At 46.1% G+C, this 22,977-nt stretch overlaps 2 protein-coding genes across 4 annotated transcripts in view; both read left to right on the top strand.

The window, feature by feature from the left end:
- The window catches only part of LOC106930349 (sodium/hydrogen exchanger 9B2), an 11,021-nt gene extending 3,999 nt beyond the window's left edge, over positions 1 to 7,022 (top strand). The window contains exons 4-16 of one of the 3 annotated variants that reach the window (XR_015766090.1): positions 17 to 110; positions 1,209 to 1,379; positions 1,460 to 1,602; positions 1,682 to 1,809; positions 1,928 to 2,009; positions 2,497 to 2,590; positions 2,656 to 2,762; positions 2,833 to 2,982; positions 3,771 to 3,879; positions 3,954 to 4,090; positions 4,878 to 5,052; positions 6,133 to 6,818; positions 6,851 to 7,022. Coding sequence is in view for 2 of the 3 variants with exons in the window: in XM_015007815.2 (XP_014863301.2) it covers positions 17 to 110; positions 1,209 to 1,379; positions 1,460 to 1,602; positions 1,682 to 1,809; positions 1,928 to 2,009; positions 2,497 to 2,590; positions 2,656 to 2,762; positions 2,833 to 2,982; positions 3,771 to 3,879; positions 3,954 to 4,090; positions 4,878 to 5,052; positions 6,133 to 6,221 (1,479 nt within the window). In the remaining variant the exon portion in view is untranslated. Of the gene's footprint in view, positions 1 to 16; positions 111 to 1,208; positions 1,380 to 1,459; positions 1,603 to 1,681; positions 1,810 to 1,927; positions 2,010 to 2,496; positions 2,591 to 2,655; positions 2,763 to 2,832; positions 2,983 to 3,770; positions 3,880 to 3,953; positions 4,091 to 4,877; positions 5,053 to 6,132 lie in introns of all 3 variants that reach the window. The other 2 variants (XM_015007815.2, XM_088015589.1) reach the window with 2 other exon arrangements.
- A 2,170-nt stretch (positions 7,023 to 9,192) lies between these two features.
- Positions 9,193 to 21,331, top strand: LOC106930350 (sialoadhesin-like). The gene is made up of 9 exons (XM_088015594.1): positions 9,193 to 9,588; positions 11,854 to 11,898; positions 16,575 to 16,704; positions 16,837 to 16,982; positions 17,105 to 17,338; positions 17,414 to 17,689; positions 19,338 to 19,574; positions 20,522 to 20,650; positions 20,728 to 21,331. The coding sequence occupies exons 1-9, from the start codon at positions 9,558 to 9,560 to the stop codon at positions 20,859 to 20,861; spliced, it is 1,362 nt and encodes a 453-aa protein (XP_087871720.1). The 5' UTR covers positions 9,193 to 9,557; the 3' UTR covers positions 20,862 to 21,331.
- The last annotated feature ends 1,646 nt before the right edge of the window (positions 21,332 to 22,977 follow it).

The raw sequence follows: 22,977 nt of genomic DNA on the forward strand, positions 1-22,977 counted from the left end.
CCCGGTTTGTCCTCAGATGAGGACGTTGGACTTGTCTTCGTCCTGCTGTGTCAGACTGAAGGACAGATGTCCGCGACCAAACGGTTTCCTCAACCTGCTGCTAACCAAAGGTAAAAACACCTGGACACTGAAACGGCTTCCAGCCGCACTAACCAGCACCGAGCCACGACGTCACAATAATCAATTAATCAGCTGATTGATTAAAATCAGGTTGATCATTCTGATCAGCTTCATGATCCAGTTTATTCATGGTTTCTGTTTCTTTTTTTATTTTCTATAGTTAAAATATCTTCTAGTTTCAAGTTAAAAAGTTTTTTACAAAGTTAAAGAGAGAAAACTGAATGATTATCATTATGTTACTTAAAAATCAATAATATTATCGTTTATCACAGATAATCGGATCATTGATCATCCAGTAAAAACACTGTAAAACTCATATTTTACTGTTTCTGTCAGAGTTGATCAAACGTCAACACTCTGTCACTCTAACGGTGCTGATTTAACCACTTTGGGTTTTACTTCCTGCTGTTTCTGCCGTTTCATTTCCTGACAGTTTGTCTGTTTGAGCTGCTGACAGAAACTGGATGAATTATTTTACTGTTGTAGACAAAACAAACGGCAGAGCCTCATGTTCATTCTCTCCACTGCAGAAACATTAAACCTCCAATGAAACGATCCACAGTTCAGCTTTAAATCTGTTCATTTAAAATAATTATTTATCGTTTTCAGGATTTGATGATTTTCTGGTTAAATAAAATCCTCCTAATGAAGCTCCTTCATCTGCTCAGTTTTAAACCTTTTTGCGTTTTTGAAGGTTTGAATTAAACTGAAAACAGATGAAAAATAGTTTTATTCAGACATCAGTGAGTTCTGGTTCTGTTACATTTCATTTATTGGACTTTTTTATAATCTGTTCATTTTCCTCCATGATGATAAATATTATCATTTAAATGGGATTTTAATTTATCTGAAAGATGATATACGTGTTTAAATTTTCTGCAGAATGTTTCATATTTGCTCTTGTTGCAGTTGTTATATATTTGTCTAAAATAAGTTACTTATGTTATAACATAATGTTATAACATAATGTTATAACATAATGTTATAAATATGGCTGCTTCTGCTGTTAATCAGTAATAATTTGGGTTAAACATGTCAGCCGATCCTCCTGCTGCCTCGGTTCTGACCGTGTCGGGTCTCTGCCGCAGCGTTCCTGCTGGTTCTGCTGTTCGGAACCGTCTGGTCCATAACGGGTCAGGAGTGTCTTCCTGGAGGGAACCTGTTTGGGATCGTCATCCTGTTCATCTGCTCCGTTCTGGGAGGGAAGCTGCTGGGTCTGATCCACCTGCCGACGCTGCCCCCCTTCCCTCCACTGCTGGGTGAGCCCACCGCTCCCCGGTTCTGGCCCAGACCGGTCCCACTGGGCCGGCGGCGCCGTCCTGACTGTGTGTGTCTGCAGGCATGCTGCTGGCCGGCCTGCTGCTGCGTAACGTCCCGTACGTCGGCGCCGCCGTCTTCATCAGCCCCCACTGGTCTGCGGCGCTGAGGAACGTGGCCCTGTCCGTCATCCTGACCAGAGCCGGCCTGGGCCTCGACCCATCGGTACCGCCATCAGAACCGCCCTGACCCGTCTCCGCTCAGCCCGGGTCGCCCTCAGCTGTCGGTGTGTGTGTCCCTGCAGGCGCTGCGCCGCCTCAAAGCGGTGTGTGTGCGTGTGGCGGTGGGGCCCTGCGTGCTGGAGGCCTGCGTCGTCGCCGTGGTTTCTCACTTCCTGCTGCACCTGCCCTGGATCTGGGGCTTCATCCTGGGGTGACACACACACACACACACACACACACACACACACACACACACACACACACACACACACACACACACACACACACACACACAGATCTGCAGCTCTGAACCACTGTGTGTTTTGCAGCTTCGTTCTGGCCGCCGTGTCTCCGGCCGTCGTTGTTCCTTCGATGCTGCTGCTGCAGAGGGAAGGATACGGAGTGGAGAAGGTAACGGCCCGGTTCTGAACACATGGGCCCGACCAGAACACGTCCAACTAATCAGCGTCACAAACACCGTTGGTTCCTCTTTAGTGGTGGAACTTCCTCTGGTTCCTGATCCCAAACAAACAGCCGGGTCCAAACTTCCTCTCCAACAGCTTCAGTCTCCCTGAAGGTGAATCCTCCTACATGGCAGGAAGGACTCTGGACTCTGGTTACGGTCATGAAATGACCAGAAACCTTTCGGACCAAACGTCTTCTGCTGCTGGTGAACCAGCCGATCCCTCAGGTTTGGGTTGGTGCTTCTCACCTGGACCCGCCTGCAGCAGGTAAACACTGCGGTCAGGTGACGGCCCAGCAGACACATCCAGAAGGTTCTGGACTGGCAGCAGGGATGAACTGGACCCAGAGCTGTTGATGGACGACCCGATGGGGAACCAGGAGAAGCTGAAGCCAGCAGGTTCCTATGCGGTGCTGAGATTCTGTCTCCTTCCAGGGAATCCCGACGCTGCTGATGGCTGCTGGCAGCTTTGATGACATCCTGGCCATCACCGGATTCTCCACCTGCCTGGGAATCGCCTTTTCCACGGGTCAGACCCGTTTCCTGTAGCGTTCTGCTCGGTTCTGCTGTTTTCTGAACCCGTCTGTTGTTCAGGCTCCACCTGGATGAACATCCTCAAAGGTCTGCTGGAGGTGGTGGGTGGAGTCGCAGCCGGGCTGATCCTGGGTCTGCTGCTGTGCCTCTTCCCCAGCAGTGACCAGGTCCGTCCTCAGAACCAACCCGTTACAGATGAAGAGACCGTGAAGGCTGAGAGGCTCTGTGTCCCTGCAGGAGGACCTGGTGCTCCGGAGGACGCTCCTCCTGGTGGGCCTCTCCGTCTTCTCCGTCTTCTTCAGCCATGTTGTCGGCTTCGCCGGAGCCGGCGGCCTCTGTACGCTGGTGCTGTCCTTCCTGGCTGCTCTGGGCTGGAAAACCGACAAGGTGACCAACATCCAGGATGCTAAGCTCCGCTAATCCGCTAATTACAAAGCTAATGTTTTGTTTTTTCAGCTTTTCCTAAATAAATGTAACCAGATAAATTTAAAAGCCATCATTTACGTGGCTGTTTTGTAAACTTTCAGTTGTTCAGTTTTGATTATCAGCTGTTTTATGTATGCTCTTATTTTGAAGGGGGTGAAGAGTGTTGTCTACCCAGAATGCACAGCTGCAGTAAACAGTCTCTGATGTTTCTGACAGAAGCCTTATCATAGTCAGTTAGCATAAATCAGCAGCAGACACAATTATTCACATCAGTCATAAAACCAGGAGGGAAAGAAGCTCAAACTGGTCAGGTAGATGGAAAATGTCGCCCTGTAGGGGGCGCTATGTTGTAACATGTTGTGTCATTGGGATGCCATGATGGTGGAAGTTAGCTCTTTAGCATTAGCTATTGCTAAATACTGTGCTGGTATAGCGCTTTAGCATTGGTGTAGCTCCTGTTTAGGGTTAGTGCAGCTAGCTCTGTAGTTAGCGGCTCCTACCTCTGAATACTGACGTCACCTTGTTGTGACCTTTAACCCGGCCAAGGAGTCTGTTCACCCTGGAGCTAAAGGTAGCGCATCTCCACCTCCTGACGCTCCACAGGAGGAAACAATGGAAGTAAAACTGTTGGGAAAAGATAAAACAGAACATCAAACTTTCCCAGTGTACCCAGTCACCTCCACCCAGTCACTCAGCTCCACCCACTCAGCTCCGCCCACTCAGCTCCACCCAGTAACTAATGTCTCCAGGCTCCGGTGGCAGCCATGGTCGGTCGCTGTTGGGACGTTTTCCAGCCGCTCCTGTTTGGTCTGATTGGAGCTGAGATCACCATCACGTCCCTCAACCCCGACACTGTGGGTAAGAACGCTCAGGGTTACGGCGGCCATGTTTCTGATCCGCCCAACTTCGCCTGACTTCCTGTTTCCTGTCAGGGCTGGGCGTGGCCTGCATCCTGATTGGTCTGCTGGTCCGTCTTCTCGTCACCTTCCTGCTGGTCCATCTCGGAGGTTTCACCCTGAAGGAGAAGCTCTTCATCGCCGTGGCCTGGCTGCCCAAAGCCACCGTTCAGGTCTGATGGCGTCTAACCAGCCGACTGAGGTCACTGACCTCTGACCTCTGGGCGGAGGCTCCGCTGGGACAGACGCTTTTATGTCCTCATGTTCCTGCTGTCATATCATCATATGGACATAAAGTCATAAAAAGTTAATAATTATCTTACCGCAGTCCAATAAACCATCTGATGGCGACGAGGTGAAAAGATTTAAATGTTTTAAAGTCACAATAAAATTATTTTATCAGACGTTGGAAGAAACCAGGACCAGATTCAGATCAATCGACCGACTGATCAGCTGATCGACTGAAACACTTTTACTGCAGACGCAAAATATCAGAAATATTTTCATTATAAATATTAACGATATTTTCATGATGATGAACCTGAAAGGTAAAGAGGGAAAATCTGACCTTGACCTCTTGACCCCCACATCCTAACAACACATCAGCCTGGTCCATCAGAACCACCAGAACCGGTCTGGTCCACCAGAACCGGTCTGGTCCACCAGAACCGGTCTGGTCCGTCAGAACCAGTCTGGTCCACCAGAACCAGCCTGGTCCATCAGAACCACCAGAACCGACCTGGTCCATCAGAACCACCAGAACCAACCTGGTCCATCAGAACCACCAGAACCGGTCTGGTCCGTCAGAACCAGTCTGGTCCACCAGAACCAGCCTGGTCCATCAGAACCACCAGAACCGACCTGGTCCATCAGAACCACCAGAACTGGTCTGGTCCATCAGAACCGGTCTGGTCCATCAGAACCGACCTGGTCCGGTCTAACCGTCCCTCTGTCCTGCAGGCGGCGATCGGCTCCAAGGCGTTGGACCTGGCGCGGGACGAAGGCGATGAGACCTTGATCCAGTTTGGTCTGGACGTGCTAACGCTAGCGGTGCTAGCTATCCTGATCACGGCTCCCATCGGGGCGCTGGGGATTGGACTGGCTGGGCCGCGCCTCCTGGCCCGACAGGTCAAAGGTCAGCTCACAGTCTGGAGATTTTTACTGAGCCCAACGGACGACCCGGTCCATTGGTTCTGGTGTGACTGGACCTTGAACTGTGAAGCTCCTTCAGGTGCTTCAGGGAACCTGATGAGAAGGTTAACCCAAGGTCAGGGGTCAGAACCACAAAACCCTTCAGGATTGGACTGAAACGTCCTTCAGAACCAGCAGAAGGTCCAGTCGGGTTTTATTCAGCTGGAATGAGACCAACTGGAAAACCACTGATTATGAACCAAACAGTGGTGGCCACACTAATGCTAACAGTGGAGCTAACTGTCTTTAGCGCTTTAGCTAATTTAAAAAATGTTTAGTGTGCTAACTTTATGCTAAATTAATTTTTCCAGATTAATTTTCCAGATTTTCTTGTCTGTTCTGTAAACCTGCAGTTGGATTTCCTCTCCTCACTTTATCCACCCAGTGATGTTTTTTCTGTACCCAGAATGCATTTCTGTTTAAAATCCACCTGTGTGCTTTCTGACCAAACTCCTGCCATCATCAGGTAGATAAAATCAGCATCAGGGTGAAAAAACTCAATGAATATAAACCTGAAACGACGAGAAGAAAAACTTCCTGAACCCGTTCAGGTGTAATGACACATCTGACCCTGTAGAGGGAGATACGTTGTTCCAGCACATGTTGGGTAGCTAATGAATTTAGTGCATTAGCTTCCCCTAAATGTCATGTTGCTATAGAGTTCAGCGTTAGCATCTGTTAAACACCATGTTGGCAGTGTCTTAGCATTAGCTTCCTTTAAACATGTTGGTGTAGCACTTTAGCATTAGCTCCCACTAAATACCATGTTAATATACTGCTTTAGCATTAGCAGAACTAATGTTTATGATTAGCGCTTTAGGGTTAGCATAGCTAACTTTTTAGCTAGCAGCCCACCTCTGTATGCTGGTTGCAGGGTTCTGACCTCTGACCTCTGACCATCAGTTCCTCTGCTGCCTTGAATCAAACCAGTGAATCTTCATCATCATCATCATCATCATCATCATCATCATCATCTTCTTCTTCTTCTTCTTCAGGATGTTTACTTTGTTTTCTCTAAACCCAGCAGGTGAGAGGGAGAGGGAAGCCCCGCCCACCTGCCCTGACGCACCTGCTGAGGAAAAGAGTCACGTGATCATTGAGAGCAAAGTGTGACGGTTCTGACCGGTCCAACCGATCAGAACCAGCCCAGTTCTCCCAGCAGGACAAACCCATCTGCTGGACGTCGGGACAAAGTTTTGACATGTTAGAAAAAACAGAAACTAAAATCTCCTCGTTCCTGGATGTTTTCTTCTTTATGTTTGATTTTTATTGTTTTTTTAATAAAGATTTATTCTGCTGTCAGTAAAAAATTACTAATAATTTGAGCTCATTTAGTGTTTATTATTGGATGTTTTTAACTTTATTATTTCTGCTGAGGATAGAAATGAACTTTGTTACAGATGAGAGGAAACAGTTTGTTTTATTGTGGAGGGAACTACAGGAAGTGGAGTCGCTCTGCGGTCAGGCTGAGGCTGAAGCTGCAGGCGTCTACAGGAACCGATTCGTCCACCAGACCAACACCTCCTCATTTAAAACACCCTGAGATCAGAACCGGGTCAAACTGGTACCATGTTCAGGAAAACCAGGCAGGAAGTCTGGGACTGTTGGGAGAAGGAGGTCGTTACGTTTCCTTCACGTCAAAATAAATCTGGTTTTAATGTAGCTTTATTTCACCAACATGAACTCAGGTTATTATAGAGAGTCCTGGAGGTCCAGATGTTTGGAGGTCCAGATGTTTGGAGGTCCAGATGTTTGGACCTGCAGGTCTGTGCCTCAGCCTGCACCGGACCCGGATCCACCAGAACCAGCTCCTCCTAACAGGTTCTGTGTGTCTCTGTTAGAAACCAAAGTTCTGCTTTTGTAACCAGAACTGGACCTTTGATGCTGCAGCAATAAAAACTGAATTTAATCTAATCTGACCAGTTATTTTTTACAGTGCAACATCTTTTAATCTGATCTTCACCACTAAACAGATTAATTATACCTTCATTTATTATTTATTTATCTGTGGCTGCAGATGAATCAACACCTTCCTGTTGCTATAGCAACCTTCCTGTTGCTATAGCAACCTTCCTGTTGCTATAGCAACCTTCCTGTTGCTATAGCAACCTTCCTGTTGCTATAGCAACCTTCCTGTTGCTATAGCAACCTTCCTGTTGCTAAAACCTGGAAAATATTTAGAACCAAACTGCTGATCCAGCTGGAAATGGACCAATCAGAGCTGGATGCTCCTCAGCTGCAGCGCCTGCAGGTTTCCACGGCAACGCCTACCTGACAATCCAACATGGCAACCAAAGTGGTAGAAAGACAGAAGGTAGGTAATGTCAGTGCATCAACAGGAGGGTTGTAAATATTCAGGTTAGCTTAAGCCTTAAGCTAAGCTAACCTTAGCTAGCCTAAAATGGTTGTTGTCTCAACGGGAAGCGATTTATTCCGTATCGTCTAAATGTCTGACAGACTCACCTGTCACACATCAACAGTAAGTCTAATAATAATGGTCCAAACAAAACATGGGAAATATTAAGGTCAGCTAAATTGTCGTTGTGGGATGTAAACATGACCCCCCCCCCCCCGTTTAAAAAATAAACAAACTGTTTATTTTGTCAACATTAAAACCTTTGTTAGGATTGTGTAGGAAAAATGCTGATATCTTTTATAAGTTCAGTGTTTTGTGGTCAATATTATTTCACCATTTTATGAATGTGGGTTGCCAGTTTGGATCAGGCGAAGCTATAAGGATGATAGAAAACATGCTAACAAAAAGCCTCAGACCTGCAGCCCATAGGTGGCGCTAGACTCAGGCTAACAGAAGAGGCTCTTTGGCTCACTTACATATTAAATGATGAAATATTTCCCTGTTTTTTTTTAATTGCCCTGTAGGCAGCAATTTATTCACACATATGTTTTATTATTATTGATACTTTAATAAAGATGAGTTGTACAAGTTTATGTAATGGGGGTCAGTGGGGGGGGGGGTGACATGTTCACATACACCTCAGAAAGGAAAGTATGTAGTTGCTCCCCTGGTTGGTACCCATGAAGTTCTGCAGCCTACAGAACCGGGCCGGCTGCGGTTTGGACCGAATCGTCTCCTGCAGCTCATCACATCCTTCGTTATCCTGTAAACATCAGAACTGATCAGATCTGAACCGTCGGACCTTCAGCCCCTCGTCTCAGTTTCCTGTTTTTGCTTTTAACTCGGTTTTTGTTCACAGCGACGGCTTCAGAAACCACAGAGCTGCTCAGAACCCGTCTGCTGCACGCAGACCCTGACCTGGTTCTGGTTCTGGTTTCTGCAGCTGAACCCAGTCTGGACCTGAACTCGGCTCTGCAGGGAGAGGAGCTGCTTCACCTCCATCTGACCCAAAACCGGCAGCAGGAACCAGGCAGGGTCCGTCTGAGGAGGGAAGGTCCAGAACCTGAAACAAAGTTAAACCAATGTTCAGTTCCACCTCAGAGCTGAAGGTTCTGGACTCAACATGCAGATGAGTTACCAGAACCAGAACCAGAGTTCAGGTTCTTCACTCTCAGTGTGAAACTCGCTTTGTGGAAACGCCTCACATCACAAAGCCACAAAAACAAAGAGTCAGCAGAAATCACACCCACGTCACACCGAGGCAGCTCTGGGCCGCCAGAACCACAGAGCCAGAACCAGAACTAGATCTGAACCTAAACCTGAACCAGAACCGGAACCGGAAAAATGGCAGGGTCACCTGGAGGACAGCTGGAGGCTCCAGGACCTGCAGCCCCAACGGGACGAGGGTTAAAATGGATGGAATATTATTATTATTATTATTATTATTATTATTATTATTATTATTATTATTATTATTATTATTATTATTACTATTATTATTACTATTGTTATTATTATTGTTATTGTTATAATTGTTATTATTGTTGTTGTTGTTATTGTTGTTGTTAAACCAACAGCCAGCTTCCTCTGGGCCCTTAAAAACACATTTAAACTCATAAGTCACGCCTGTTTTCACACAGTCTGATCGTTTCACAGTCTAAGTTTATCTTGTCAGTTTTATTTCCTCTTTGGTTCCATGAAGAGTCGATCGTTTCTCTGATCGTCTCCAGTCCATCGCTCAGTTTCAACATGAACACAGTGAGCTGAGCTCTCAGCCCTGAGGGACTCCATCCTTCGATCAGAGCCTCTGTGGGCAGCTTGTGGTTTCTTCTGATAACTTTCTGCGTTTCCTCATAGTTTCGTAGAAATGTTGGTTTGTTTCTGAGGCCAGATGTTTCCACGCTGAGCGTCCTGCTCACCTTTATCGCTCGTCAGATAAAACTGGTGTAAAGCAGCAGCTCGGTGCCAACAGCCTGAATCTGTCGCGTGTCTCGTTGCTCTCACATCCTCCTGCCGTCGGCTGCGGTTTGGCTCAACAGGATGTTCTTGACTTCGCTCTGAGACGGACAGAACGGCTTCAGCCTGCAGACGAGATGAACGCCGCCGCGCCGCCGCTGCTGCTGTGTGAGTTCAAAACACCTGGAGCTTTACTCAGCCGAGGAGAAGAAACGTTTCAGAGCAACAGGAACGTTTCAGAGTAACAGGAATGTTTCAGAGTAACAGGAATGTTTCAGAGTAACAGGAATGTTTCAGACTAACAGGAATGTTTCAGAGTAACAGGAATGTTTCAGAGTAACAGGAATGTTTCAGACTAACAGGAATGTTTCAGACTAACAGGAACGTTTCAGAGTAACAGGAACGTTTCAGAGTAACAGGAATGTTTCAGAGTAACAGGAATGTTTCAGACTAACAGGAATGTTTCAGAGTAACAGGAATGTTTCAGAGTAACAGGAACGATTCAGAGCAACAGGAATGTTTCAGAGCAACAGGAATGTTTCAGAGTAACAGGAACGATTCAGAGTAACAGGAATGTTTCAGAGCAACAGGAATGTTTCAGAGTAACAGGAACGTTTCAGAGTAACAGGAATGTTTCAGAGTAACAGGAACGATTCAGAGCAACAGGAATGTTTCAGAGTAACAGGAACGATTCAGAGCAACAGGAACGTTTCAGAGTAACAGGAACGTTTCAGAGTAACAGGAACGTTTCAGAGTAACAGGAATGTTTCAGAGCAACAGGAATGTTTCAGAGTAACAGGAACGTTTCAGAGTAACAGGAATGTTTCAGAGTAACAGGAACGATTCAGAGCAACAGGAACGTTTCAGAGTAACAGGAACGTTTCAGAGTAACAGGAATGTTTCAGAGTAACAGGAACGATTCAGAGTAACAGGAACGTTTCAGAGTAACAGGAACGTTTCAGAGTAACAGGAATGTTTCAGAGTAACAGGAACGTTTCAGAGTAACAGGAACGATTCAGAGTAACAGGAATGTTTCAGAGTAACAGGAACGATTCAGAGTAACAGGAATGTTTCAGAGTAACAGGAATGTTTCAGAGTAACAGGAACGATTCAGAGTAACAGGAACGATTCAGAGTAACAGGAACGTTTCAGAGTAACAGGAATGTTTCAGAGTAACAGGAACGTTTCAGAGTAACAGGAATGTTTCAGAGTAACAGGAACGATTCAGAGCAACAGGAATGTTTCAGAGTAACAGGAACGATTCAGAGCAACAGGAACGTTTCAGAGTAACAGGAACGTTTCAGAGTAACAGGAATGTTTCAGAGTAACAGGAACGATTCAGAGCAACAGGAATGTTTCAGAGTAACAGGAACGATTCAGAGCAACAGGAACGTTTCAGAGTAACAGGAACGTTTCAGAGTAACAGGAACGTTTCAGAGTAACAGGAATGTTTCAGAGCAACAGGAATGTTTCAGAGTAACAGGAACGTTTCAGAGTAACAGGAATGTTTCAGAGTAACAGGAACGATTCAGAGCAACAGGAACGTTTCAGAGTAACAGGAACGTTTCAGAGTAACAGGAATGTTTCAGAGTAACAGGAACGATTCAGAGTAACAGGAACGTTTCAGAGTAACAGGAACGTTTCAGAGTAACAGGAATGTTTCAGAGTAACAGGAACGTTTCAGAGTAACAGGAACGATTCAGAGTAACAGGAATGTTTCAGAGTAACAGGAACGATTCAGAGTAACAGGAATGTTTCAGAGTAACAGGAATGTTTCAGAGTAACAGGAACGATTCAGAGTAACAGGAACGATTCAGAGTAACAGGAACGTTTCAGAGTAACAGGAACGTTTCAGAGTAACAGGAATGTTTCAGAGTAACAGGAACGTTTCAGAGTAACAGGAATGTTTCAGAGTAACAGGAACGATTCAGAGCAACAGGAATGTTTCAGAGTAACAGGAACGATTCAGAGCAACAGGAACGTTTCAGAGTAACAGGAACGTTTCAGAGTAACAGGAATGTTTCAGAGCAACAGGAATGTTTCAGAGTAACAGGAACGTTTCAGAGTAACAGGAATGTTTCAGAGCAACAGGAATGTTTCAGAGTAACAGGAACGTTTCAGAGTAACAGGAATGTTTCAGAGTAACAGGAACGATTCAGAGTAACAGGAACGTTTCAGAGTAACAGGAATGTTTCAGAGCAACAGGAATGTTTCAGAGTAACAGGAACGTTTCAGAGTAACAGGAATGTTTCAGAGCAACAGGAATGTTTCAGAGTAACAGGAACGTTTCAGAGCAACAGGAATGTTTCAGAGTAACAGGAACGATTCAGAGTAACAGGAACGTTTCAGAGTAACAGGAATGTTTCAGACTAACGGGAACGTTTCAGAGTAACAGGAACGTTTCAGTGATTCCTGCTCCTCGTGTTTCCACAGATTTATCTCTGATCTTCAGCTGCTGCCAGATGGTTTCCTGCCATGGTGAGTCCAACAGAACCGGCCTCAGAAACACAACCTGTTCACTGTCAAGTCGTAAAACATTCATGTTTTAATGTTGGATCTTTTCTAAAAGATTAAAATCTTAACAGGAAATAGCCAGAAACTACTTCCTGTATTTTTACAGAAAAACAGTGACTGAACATTTCACTGGAAACATCAGCTGAATATTTACAGCTTCTTCTTTCTGAAAACATTTTTATAATCTTTATGCTTTTGCTCTGTTTTCTGCCCTTCCATCTTTATCCCGTCCTCTGATGGGGTAAAGATGGAGGCCCAGCATCAGAAGGGTCGCGTACGACCTTTAACCTTTACTGTGTGTGGCTTTGGATATTCCCTCTCTCCTGGTGCCCCTTCTCTCCTGGCGCCTCCTCTCTCATGGCGCCCCTTCTCTCCTGGCGCCTCCTCTCTCATGGCGCCCCTTCTCTCCTGGCGCCCCCTCTCTCCTGGCGCCCCCTCTCTCCTGGCGCCTCCTCTCTCCTGGCGCCCCTTCTCTCCTGGCGCCCCCTCTCTCATGGCGCCCCTTCTCTCCTGGCGCCTCCTCTCTCCTGGCGCCCCCTCTCTCCTGGCGCCTCCTCTCTCCTGGCGCCCCTTCTCTCCTGGCGCCCCCTCTCTCATGGCGCCCCTTCTCTCCTGGCGCCCCCTCTCTCCTGGCGCCTCCTCTCTCATGGCGCCCCTTCTCTCCTGGCGCCGCTTCTCTCCTGGCGCCCCCTCTCTCCCGGCGCCCCTTCTCTCCTGGCGCCCCCTCTCTCCTGGCGCCTCCTCTCTCCTGGCGCCTCCTCTCTCCTGGCGCCCCCTCTCTCATGGCGCCTCCTCTCTCCTGGCGCCTCCTCTCTCCTGGCGCCTCCTCTCTCCTGGCGCCTCCTCTCTCCTGGCGCCCCTACTCTCATGGCGCCCCCTCTCTCCTGGCGCCTCCTCTCTCATGGCGCCCCCTCTCTCCTGGCGCCCCCTCTCTCCTGTTGCCCCCTCTCTCCTGGCGCCTCCTCTCTCCTGGCGCCCCTTCTCTCCTGGCGCCTCCTCTCTCCTGGCGCCTCCTCTCTCCTGGCGCCCCTACTCTCCTGGCGCCTCCTCTCTCATGGTGCCTCCTCTCTCCTGGCGCCCCCTCTCTTGTGGCGCCCCCTCTCTCCTGGCGCCCCCTCTCTCCTGGCGCCCCCTCTCTCATGGCGCCCCCTCTCTCATGGCGCCCCCTCTCTCCTGGTGCCCCCTCTCTCCTGGCGCCCCCTCTCTTGTGGCGCCCTTGCATGCAGTGCAGAGCCACGTTCTGCTCCGCTGCTTCAGGCTGGTCTGTATCTGGTTTGTTTTTCTGTCAGGTCTTGACTGAAGCTTCAATCCCAGATTAATCTTCATCAATCAGATTAATCCCAGATTATCGGTTCTGGATCCGTCCTGATTTAAACATGTTTATACTTTTAGCTTCATTTATTTATTTATTCATATTTTTACACTTTATTGACAGTCGTCATGTTGGTGAGCTTCTTGTTGGATCTCCTGATCAAAGTCATTGATCAGCTGCTGATCAGCTGGGTTTGATCTTGTGAATCAGTGACTCTGAGCTTTTTAAAGTTCAGCTGAACATTTTGACCCGTCAGGTTCTGCTGGTGGTTCTGTTGTGTCTCGGTTGGTTCTGGCGCTTTGCTCTCAGCTCCTCCTGAACGTTTCAATCAGCCTCTCAGGAACCCGACTGTCACCAAGCAGTTCAGCAGAATTTAGCTGATTTTTACTCTAAACTTGATGCAGCTTGTTGTTGTTGTTTTAAGGAGCTTTATAAATTAAATATTATATTCGACCATTTTTAGTTTTATTCCTGTTGGTTCATTTTATCCTCTTTGTGTTTTTGATTTCTACCTTTAGATTCGTGTTTATTTCTGTCATCAGGTTCAGGTCTGGTTTCCTCCAGCTGCTCCTCGTCTGCAGTGTTGCTTGAATCATAGAGACTGTAAACCTTTCAGCTCTGTAATCAAATCCTCCAGGGTCGGTTACCGTTAAAGATTTATTAGATTATTGTTAAATACTCGGAAATTCTCTAAACTCATTATTTGTCTAAAATACGATGTGATAAATCTTTAGCTTTGCTGTGAAGCTGTTTGGGTTTTAATGCAGATGAACAAGCAAACGTTCATGTTGTGAAGAAATATTCAATGTGTGATAAAATCATGTGTCTGAGGTGAGACTTATGATCCTCTGCTGAGATAACAGACCTCGTCTGTTTGAGGTTTGGTAGGTTAAACATTTCATTTCTTTCTTTATGAGGCTTTTAAACATGAAGTTTGAGTCCAGAATTAAACCAAGATGGACGCCCAGCTGCAGTTTCCTCCAGAAACCCCAAACTCTGATCTGAACCTCAGAGATTCACTTGTGATGTCAACTGTGGCTAATGTGGCTAATGTGGCTAATGTTGCTAACATTGCTAATGTGGCTAATGTTGTTAATGTTGCAAGCATAGCTAATGTGGCTAATGTGGCCACATTAGCCACAGTTGACATGTTTGTCACATTAGCTATGTTCCAAACATAGCTAATGTTGCTAATGTGGCTAATGTTGCTAACATAGCTAATGTGGCTAACGTTGCTAACATAGCTAATATTGCTAACATTGCTAATATGGCTAATGTTGCTAATCCCAGAGGTGGGACCAAGTCAGTCTTTTGCAGGACTCAAGTCTGAAACTTTTAATTTCCTTCTGAATCTTTATTTTACAATGTTTCAGTTATAAGTTAAATGTAAATAATTGACCATGTGTCTTTTTAAAATGTGTATTTATGTCTAATGTTGATAAAACGTGGAGCTGAACACGAAATTAAATTTCACCTCTGCATCACAGTTCAGTTAAACTTTAAACTCCATGTTCTGATGAAATGCTGACATTTCCATTAAACTAAAACACAAAACAATGTTCAGCATGTGAGTTAAACTCCACTGACTCTGATGTTCAGTCCTTACAATCGTACAATTTTTATTTTTGCAGAAATTTCTGAAGGACAGAAAAATTACTGGATTTTGTTTGTTTTTCTAGCAAAACTAAACCAGATGGAAATAATCTGTGTGACGATCATCTGAAGAGTTCTGACTGAACCAACGTAATGCAGTGATCAATATATACTGCTCAAAAAAATAAAGGGAACATTTCACTTTAATTTTGTGTGTGGCTCCAAATCCAGGCCTCCATTGGTTAATAAATTTGATTTCCATTGATGATTTTTGTGTGATTTTGTTGTCAGCACATTCGACTTTGTACAGAACAAAGTATTCAATGAGAATATTTCATTCATTCAGATCTAGGATGTGTTATTTGAGTGTTCCCTTTATTTTTTTGAGCAGTGTATTTATTGACAATATAAACTCCCGATATAAACCATGGACCTGGTTCATCTTCATGATGGACAGAGAGAAACTCTGAGGTCAGGAACCGAACCGGGTTCATGACCCGGAGCCGCTGACTGTCCACTAGTAATCCAGAGCCAACAGGCTGAATTTAATCCAGAGCCAACAGGCTGCATTTAATCCAGAGCCAACAGGCTGCATTTAATCCAGAGAGGACATTCTGAACATATCTAGGTTTGAATCAGCAGATTTCTCCAGCATGACTAAACGCAGCATGCAGGAAGCTCAGCGGTGTCACCAGCGTAGCTCGGCGTTAATCTGCTAATAACAGGAAGTTAGCTAAAGTCAGCTATCTCATTGCAAAAGAAAAGTAGCTCCTTCCTCTTTATGTAACTTCAAATGTCAAACAGTTGGAAGCTGAATCTCCATCTGAGATCCTCTTACAGGTTTTATAATTGATGAATCAAAAACAAATTACAGTGGGAGCAGATCTGCTTTGAGCGTTTTAGTCTCGTTTTTTTCCCCATTTTTTTGTTTTTTTTATCCTGTTAATTTGATTGGTTGATACAGAGGGAAAAACAGAGGGACGGTCTGTGTCTGTCAATACTGAATGAGAGACATTAATTAATGGGGCCACTTTATAAATAATATGAGTTTTAAACCTTAAACTTTGTGTAAAATATCACGTCTTTTTAATTAAACTGAGGATTTGAGTTTTTCTGCCTGGATTTTTGTATTTTCATCATTAAATCAGAATTTTCCCTCCATAACCTGGGTCCACCACTCATCTAACGCATTTTATGACAAACAGCTTAAAGTCCAAGACTGAGTCTTTGAACATTTCTTCAAGTCAAACTTAAAGTCTTAATTTTAATAACTCAAGTGCCCAACTCTGGCTAACACTGCTATTGTTGCTAACACTGCTAACGTTGCTAATGTTGCTAACATTGCTAATGTTGCTAAGGTTGGTAATGTTGCGAACATTGCTAACACTGCTAATGTTGGTAACACTGCTAATGTTGCTAAGGTTGGTAATGTTGCTAACACTGATAATGTTGGTAACACTGCTAATGTTGGTAATGTTGCTAACATTGCTAAGGTTGCTAACCTTGTGAAGGTTGCTAAGGTTGCTAATGTTAACACTGCTAATGTTGTTAGCACTGCTAATGTTGCTAACATTGCTAACACTGCTAACGTTGTTAACACTGCTAACGTTGCTAACACTGCTAACGTTGCTAACACTGCTAACATTGCTAACCCTGCTAACGATGCTGACACTGCTAATGTTGTTACCAGTGCTAACATGGCTAACGTTGCTAACATTGCGTCCTTCTGAAACAGACGCATCTCCTCCCTCCTCCCTCGTCGTCTCCCCCAGCCGGTCTCAGTTCTTTGAGTACGGTTCTGTCTCCATCAGCTGTGAGCGGTTTGGACCGGACGGATGGACGGTGTGGAGACAAACCTCATCAGGGTGAGTTCACCATTCGTCCGCCTCGGTCCCAGATAAAGGAACGTCCTTCATGACTGATGACTGGACCTTCGTCTGGAAGCTGAAGCCTCAGCGTGGCTCCAGGTGTGAGGGAAATGTCCGCTGTGTGTCCAGGCTGCAGGTGTCTCCATGTTCTGTGTGGGGAAGTCAGACCTCCTCCACCTGCACCATCAGCACCCTGAAGAAGACGGACAGCGGCGTGTACTGGTGCGAGTCCAGATACCGGGACAGCAGCCACACCGTCAACATCACCGTCACCAGTAAGAGACGCATGTTGATGTCCAGGGAACCACAGGCAGACCAGTCAGACCATCCAGCTTACTGGGACCAAACCATCAGCCTAGAACCGTCCAGCTGAACGTCCCTCTGTGTCTCTGTGGAGCCGGACAGGTGGTCCTGCTCGGTCCGGTCCTTCCTGTGACAGAGGGAGATGACATCACTCTGACCTGTCAACATAAGAGCGCTCCACATTCTAACGCTGAGTTCTTCAAAGACGGATCCAAGATGGCGTCTGAAGGCGAACTGGTCCTCCGTAACGTCTCCAGGGCCCATGAAGGAGGTTACGCCTGTAAAATCAACGGGGTCACATCTGAGACCAGCTGGCTGCTCATCAGAGGTCCACCAACATCTATGTGTTATACATCTATGGTAGAAGAGTTTCCACTGACTGGGTGTCCATGTCTGTCCCCAGATGTGTCCAAGCCGGCGTCTCTGACTGTGAGTCCGGACTCGGCTCAGGTTCCAGAGTATGGCTCCTTCAGTCTGAGCTGCAGCAGCTCGGCTCCAGGATGGACCATCAGACGCTTCTCTGACACCAAAAAGACGTCCAGCTGTGGGGGAGACTGGGGCGTCCTGTCTTCTTCTTCTGTCTGCAGCCTGCAGACGGCCAAGAAGTCTGACAGCGCCCTCTACTGGTGTGAGTCTCCGTCCATGCAGCGGAGCAACACGGTTCAGATCTCCGTGCATGGTAGGTACCACAGCTGCTACACCGTTAGCACAAACCGCGCTGTCGCTTTAAGGCTCCTCCCACAACGCTCAGTCCGCTCTGATTGGCCACAAAGGAACCAATCCAAACACAGGTCCACTTCCTGTAAGCTTAGAGCCTTCAGGTCAGATTCCAGAATTTAATGCAGCAAATGGGTGGAAAACATCTTTTGATCTCATAAAGATTTTAATTTTCACCTTCCTGAGGCGACGGAGCAAACGGCAGCTTTGATCTGAAGCATTTCCTGGTTTAAAGTCCATTTAAAGTCTAAAGGACCCCAGAGCAACTTTTTATAAAGATAAACTGTCTAAATGTTGTTTAGGATTATATTTGATGTTTCTGTGTCAATTTGGACATTTTTGTGTAAATTTGTTTAGTTCTGAAATATTTGACTGCAGACCGTCTCAGTGCTGCCCTCTGTGGATGGACAGCGGCTACTGCAGCTGATTATTTCTGTTTCTAACAGTCCAGCTTTATGTCACCGGTACCAGTTCAGGTCCAAGACCAGTTTCACTCCAACACGCCCCCTGGTGGTGAAGCAGGAGGTGGCATGGTTCATCAGGAGAGGAACGGGCCAGCTCTGACTGCAGGGAGGAGGGAGGAGCTGCAGGGAGGAGATGCAGGGAGGAGGGAGGAGCTGCAGGGAGGAGGGAGGAGCTGCAGGGAGGAGATGCAGGGAGGAGGGAGGAGCTGCAGGGAGGAGGGAGGAGCTGCAGGGAGGAGATGCAGGGAGGAGCTGCAGGGAGGAGGGAGGAGCTGCAGGGAGGAGGTGCAGGGAGGAGCTGCAGGGAGGAGGGAGAAGCTGCAGGGAGGAGGGAGGAGCTGCAGGGAGGAGGGAGGAGCTGCACTGAGGAGCTGCAGGGAGGAGGGAGGAGGTGCAGGGAGGAGGGAGGAGGTGTAGGGAGGAGTGAGGAGCTGCAGGGAGGAGGTGCAGGGAGGAGATGCAGGGAGGAGGTGCAGGGAGGAGATGCAGGGAGGAGGTGCAGGGAGGAGGTGCAGGACGTTGTCACCATAAAGTCTCTAGAGTCTGCTGCTCCACTGCTGCCCTCTTCCTGACCCCCTCCCCCACCACCTTGACTCCCATCCCACACGTAGCCACGCCCCTCAGCCTCCTGGCTCCGCCCACTTTAATTTTTTCTAATTTCATCTGGGGGCGGGGCTCCACTTCCACATGGGGTTAGCTGTGCTTTAACTTTTCCAAACTAGCAGTGAACTCACCTGTTCATGGACTTTATTCTGTTCTCAGATAAATGCTACTTTGTGCTAATTGCTAGCGCAGCCAATCCAGTAGCAGCATTTATTCACCTCGGAGCTGATTGGCTGAACCCACAGGGGGCGGCTGCTGACGTTAGCTTCTGTAGTGACGCTGTGATGGTTTCTGTTGTGCATTTTGATGCATATTAATGTATATTTGGTGTTTGATTGTTATTAGATCACTGGTCTGTTCCCTAAACCTTGGTTCACTGTTCCCTCATCACCGTCTGCATCATTTTTACTGTCAAACTGCCTAAACATTTCATTTTAATCTGTGGGAACCTGAATAATGTTTGTAAATCTGTAGTAAAGCAGACAGACCCTGCAGGCTGATGTTCCCCTCCACCAGAACCAAACCCAGATTCTGTGTCTGCAGACGGTCCGGTGGTCCTGCTGAGTCCGGCCCTTCCTGTGACGTCTGGACGAAGCGTCACTCTGACCTGCTGGACCAAGAGCTCGGCTGCTGCCTCGGCTGGTTTCTATAGAAACGATTCCTTGATCGGGTCGGGATCAGGATCCTTCACCCTGCGCTCCGTTTCCACGGCCGATGAAGGTTCCTACCGCTGCAGGACGGGAGGCGGAGACTCTCCGCCCAGCTGGCTGTCGGTCAGAGGTCAGAGTTCAGCATGAAGGATAAACTGCTGATGAGTTCAAGGTTTCTGGGTTTCACTCTGCAGCTGGTCTATAAAAACCTTCAGGTCTGATCAGCAAAGAGATTCTTCAGTATTTCGTTTAAAATAATATAATAATGGAAATCAAATGTTCAGAAACAAGTAAAGTGACTTAAATAAATTTTTTAAAATCAAAAATAGAATAACAATAAAAAAAATCAGAGCACTGAAATATAACAGTTTATTTGTTTTATTCCCTAAAGGCTGAGTGTCGCTAATTAGCATCAGAGCTAAGTTTACAGTAGTGGTGGGTCTGATGCTCAGATTTATAATCTGTAAGTAATTTAACATCATATTTAATAAACTGGATGTGAATCTGAGCTACATTTCCACCACATGGTGACCAACCTTCATGTTTATTTAAACTTCATTTATCTGAAAAATCACCGAGTTTAACAGAGCAGAGAGTCAGAGCCGGACCGGAACCGGACTGGGACCAGACTGGGAACCAGTTAATCACAGCAGCAGCAGGGCGGTTCGGGTTTATACTGCAGAATCTCCTCTGATCTCAGGAATCAGAACCAGAAGTTTATGTTCAGACATTAAAATATTTCTACAGAAAGTTTCAGATAAACCAGTGGAGCCCAAAGTGGGTCCTGCATGTTTGATTCTCTCCTTGCTGGCAGTACCATCCTCAGCAGGTCAATGTTCTCCTTCATCCATCATCTGGTCCAGGTGAGTTAAACCAGGGAGAATAAAACCTGCAGGATCCTCAGGGACCCACTTTGGGCTCCCCTGAAATAAACTGATCTGTAATCAGTGACGTTATTAACAATAACAGATAATTCAGTGTTTCAATAATCAGGTTTAAAACATTTGGACTGAACTGATTTTCATCATCATCTCTGAGGTCAGAAGGTTTCATTTCCTGATGGTTTCATGTTTTCAGCTCCTGCAGATCCAGATCCTCCTCCTCCTTCTCCTCTTCACTCCATCCTGTGGAAAATCCTCTACGCTCCGGTTTCCATCTTTTATTTCATCCCCAGCTGCATCTGCATCTATAAACTCAGAGCCACAGGTAACCACAGCGCCCCCTGCTGGCTGTCTGCAGGAACAAACCGGCTGTAAAACCTCCTGTCTGTAAACCGTCTGCAGGCTGGAGCCCAGCGGGCCGGACCAGAACCTCTGGACCCAGACGAGCTGCAGCAGCAGAAGAAGAAGAAGAAGCAGCAGGTGGAGGCGACTACGACGACGCCATGAATCCTGTCACCACTGAGCATCACTTCTGAGTCTCGTTTTAACCTCTGACCTCTAAATGTTTCCCTGCTGGTGTCGTTTGTTTCTGTATAAAGAATAAAATACAAGCTTTTTATTTTTAAAATTAGTTTTTTAACGGTTCAGGAAGGAAACTGAGGTGAAAACCTTTCTGAAGTTTTGAAGTCCTAGAAATGTTTATTATTAATAAATGCTTAAAGTTAAATTTCATCATGAAACTTTGAAACTAAATGATGAAAAACGTTTTTATTTTGTGGAGTTAAAGGGATAAAAACAGGGCAGCAGGTGAAGCTGCTACATTTAGCATTAGCTAGCAGTGTCTGTTAGCTAATGCTAATGCTAACAGGCCCTGCAGACATTTACAGAAAAGCTTTTAACTGATATAACTTTTCATTTTGTGCCTTTTTGTTTTATGCATGTTTATTAGTTTGCATGTTTTTATCTGTTAAAGATTTTTTATGAATAAAATATATTTATTCCCAAACGCAGCTTTTTTATTTTGATGGAAAGTCCGACTGCTGATTGGTTAAAACAACCTGCTGGTTTTAAACACATTAATTAATTAGAATATAAAACATGTCAAATTAAAAGGACATTTTGAAATTAATATTTAAGCAGGTAATAAATGCTTTTTATTAAACATTTGTTTTTTTAATAGTTTTTATTAGTCTGCTTTAAAACTCTTTACATTTTTGTTTAGCTGTTAGAATCTAATTCACGTGGTGAAGAAGTTAATGAAATCATTTCATTCAGTCATATCTAATGACTGAATGATTGTAGCTCCTCAGATCTGATCTTCTCTCCGAGTCCAACTGAAAACCTTCATCGTTACTTTAGTTCACCTGAAAGATGCTTTTATTGGACAAGAATTTTAAAAGGTCTAATATGACATCATCAGATCTGCCGCTCATCAGTCAGGAGAATGAAAACAACAAAAAATAAAATTATTTTAAGGTCCAACAACATATTTGATCAGAGACGTTTTCATCGCCTCGTTTTACAATTTTCCTTCTTCAGGTTTGATTTCTGCCAAACAGGAAGACCGCTCATCCTGCTGTCCGTCCTTTAGGCCACGCCCCCAGGAGAAGCTCCTCCCACAGCTGTTGGCTCTGCTGGTTCTGGTTTCACCAAGAGACCACTGGGTCCAGCTGGTACCGCCTCGGTCCACAGCAGGAGAACCAGCGACGGGAACATCACCTGATGGCTGTTTGACAATGTGGCTCAGGTCTGGGCTTCTCACGTTCAGGCTCCTCGGTTTCGGGCTCCTCAGGTCTGGACGGCTCTTCAGGCCGTTGATCCACCTCTGGGTGAACCTGTGATTCCTCAGGTCACCAGCGGTTCTGAACGCGGCTCTTACAAAGGTTTCCCACACTGATCACATCCGAAGGGTCTCTCTCTGTTGTGAGAACCCCAGTGGAGATGAAGAGAAGGTTTATGGTGAACAGCTTCCCACAGGTTTCACAGGAGAAGGGTTTCTCTCCAGTGTGGATCCTCCGGTGAAGTTTTAAAGAATTCATCACCTTGAACGTGGAGCCACATTCCTCACAGCTGTTTGGTCTCTCCTTGCTGTGGACCATCTGATGAGCCTTTAAACGGGCTGATAACCTGAAGTCACAGATCTGACAGCAGAGATCCTTCTGTCCTTCTGTTTCTGCTTCTGTTGGACAGAAACAACATGATTAGGACGATCAGAGGAGGAGGAGGAGACCTCGACACGCTGATGTCCTCAGAGTGAGGAAGAAACCTTCTGAATATCAGATCTACTAGAAACATTTTATCTCTGCATGAAGAAACATCAGCAAACTCCTGGAGCTCCAGGCTCCTTCTGATTGGAGGATCAGCGTCTCCTGGAGACGTGTGGACACCTGGACAGGAGTCAGGAGACCCAACCGACCACCTGATGACCTCCAGACTTTGATCATTTGCAGCTGAACTCTGGTTGTGTTGCAGATTTCAGTCCCTCCAGTTTTTCATGATCACATAAATTCATGCAAAACCAGCAGATCACTGCATTTATTCACACTAATGGATCATTGTGATTGATTGGAAATTTTCCGCAGAAATGATCAATAACGTTGGGTTGAAGTGATGCTGATTCCAACCTGCAGGTGGCAGCATTTCTTCTTTCCA

This window comes from Poecilia mexicana, unplaced genomic scaffold, assembly GCF_051168715.1.
Source record: "Poecilia mexicana isolate PSO_F unplaced genomic scaffold, ASM5116871v1 scaffold_18, whole genome shotgun sequence".
NCBI lineage: Eukaryota > Metazoa > Chordata > Actinopteri > Cyprinodontiformes > Poeciliidae > Poecilia > Poecilia mexicana.

Excerpts from the sequence above, each read along its gene's own strand:
- LOC106930350 (XM_088015594.1), top strand. The coding sequence starts at position 9,558 with ATGAACGCCGCCGCGCCGCCGCTGCTGCTGT. Across the intron at positions 11,899-16,574 it reads CCAGATGGTTTCCTGCCATG|ACGCATCTCCTCCCTCCTCC; the intron begins GTGAGTCCAACA and ends CTTCTGAAACAG. Across the intron at positions 17,690-19,337 it reads GGTTCAGATCTCCGTGCATG|ACGGTCCGGTGGTCCTGCTG; the intron begins GTAGGTACCACA and ends CTGTGTCTGCAG.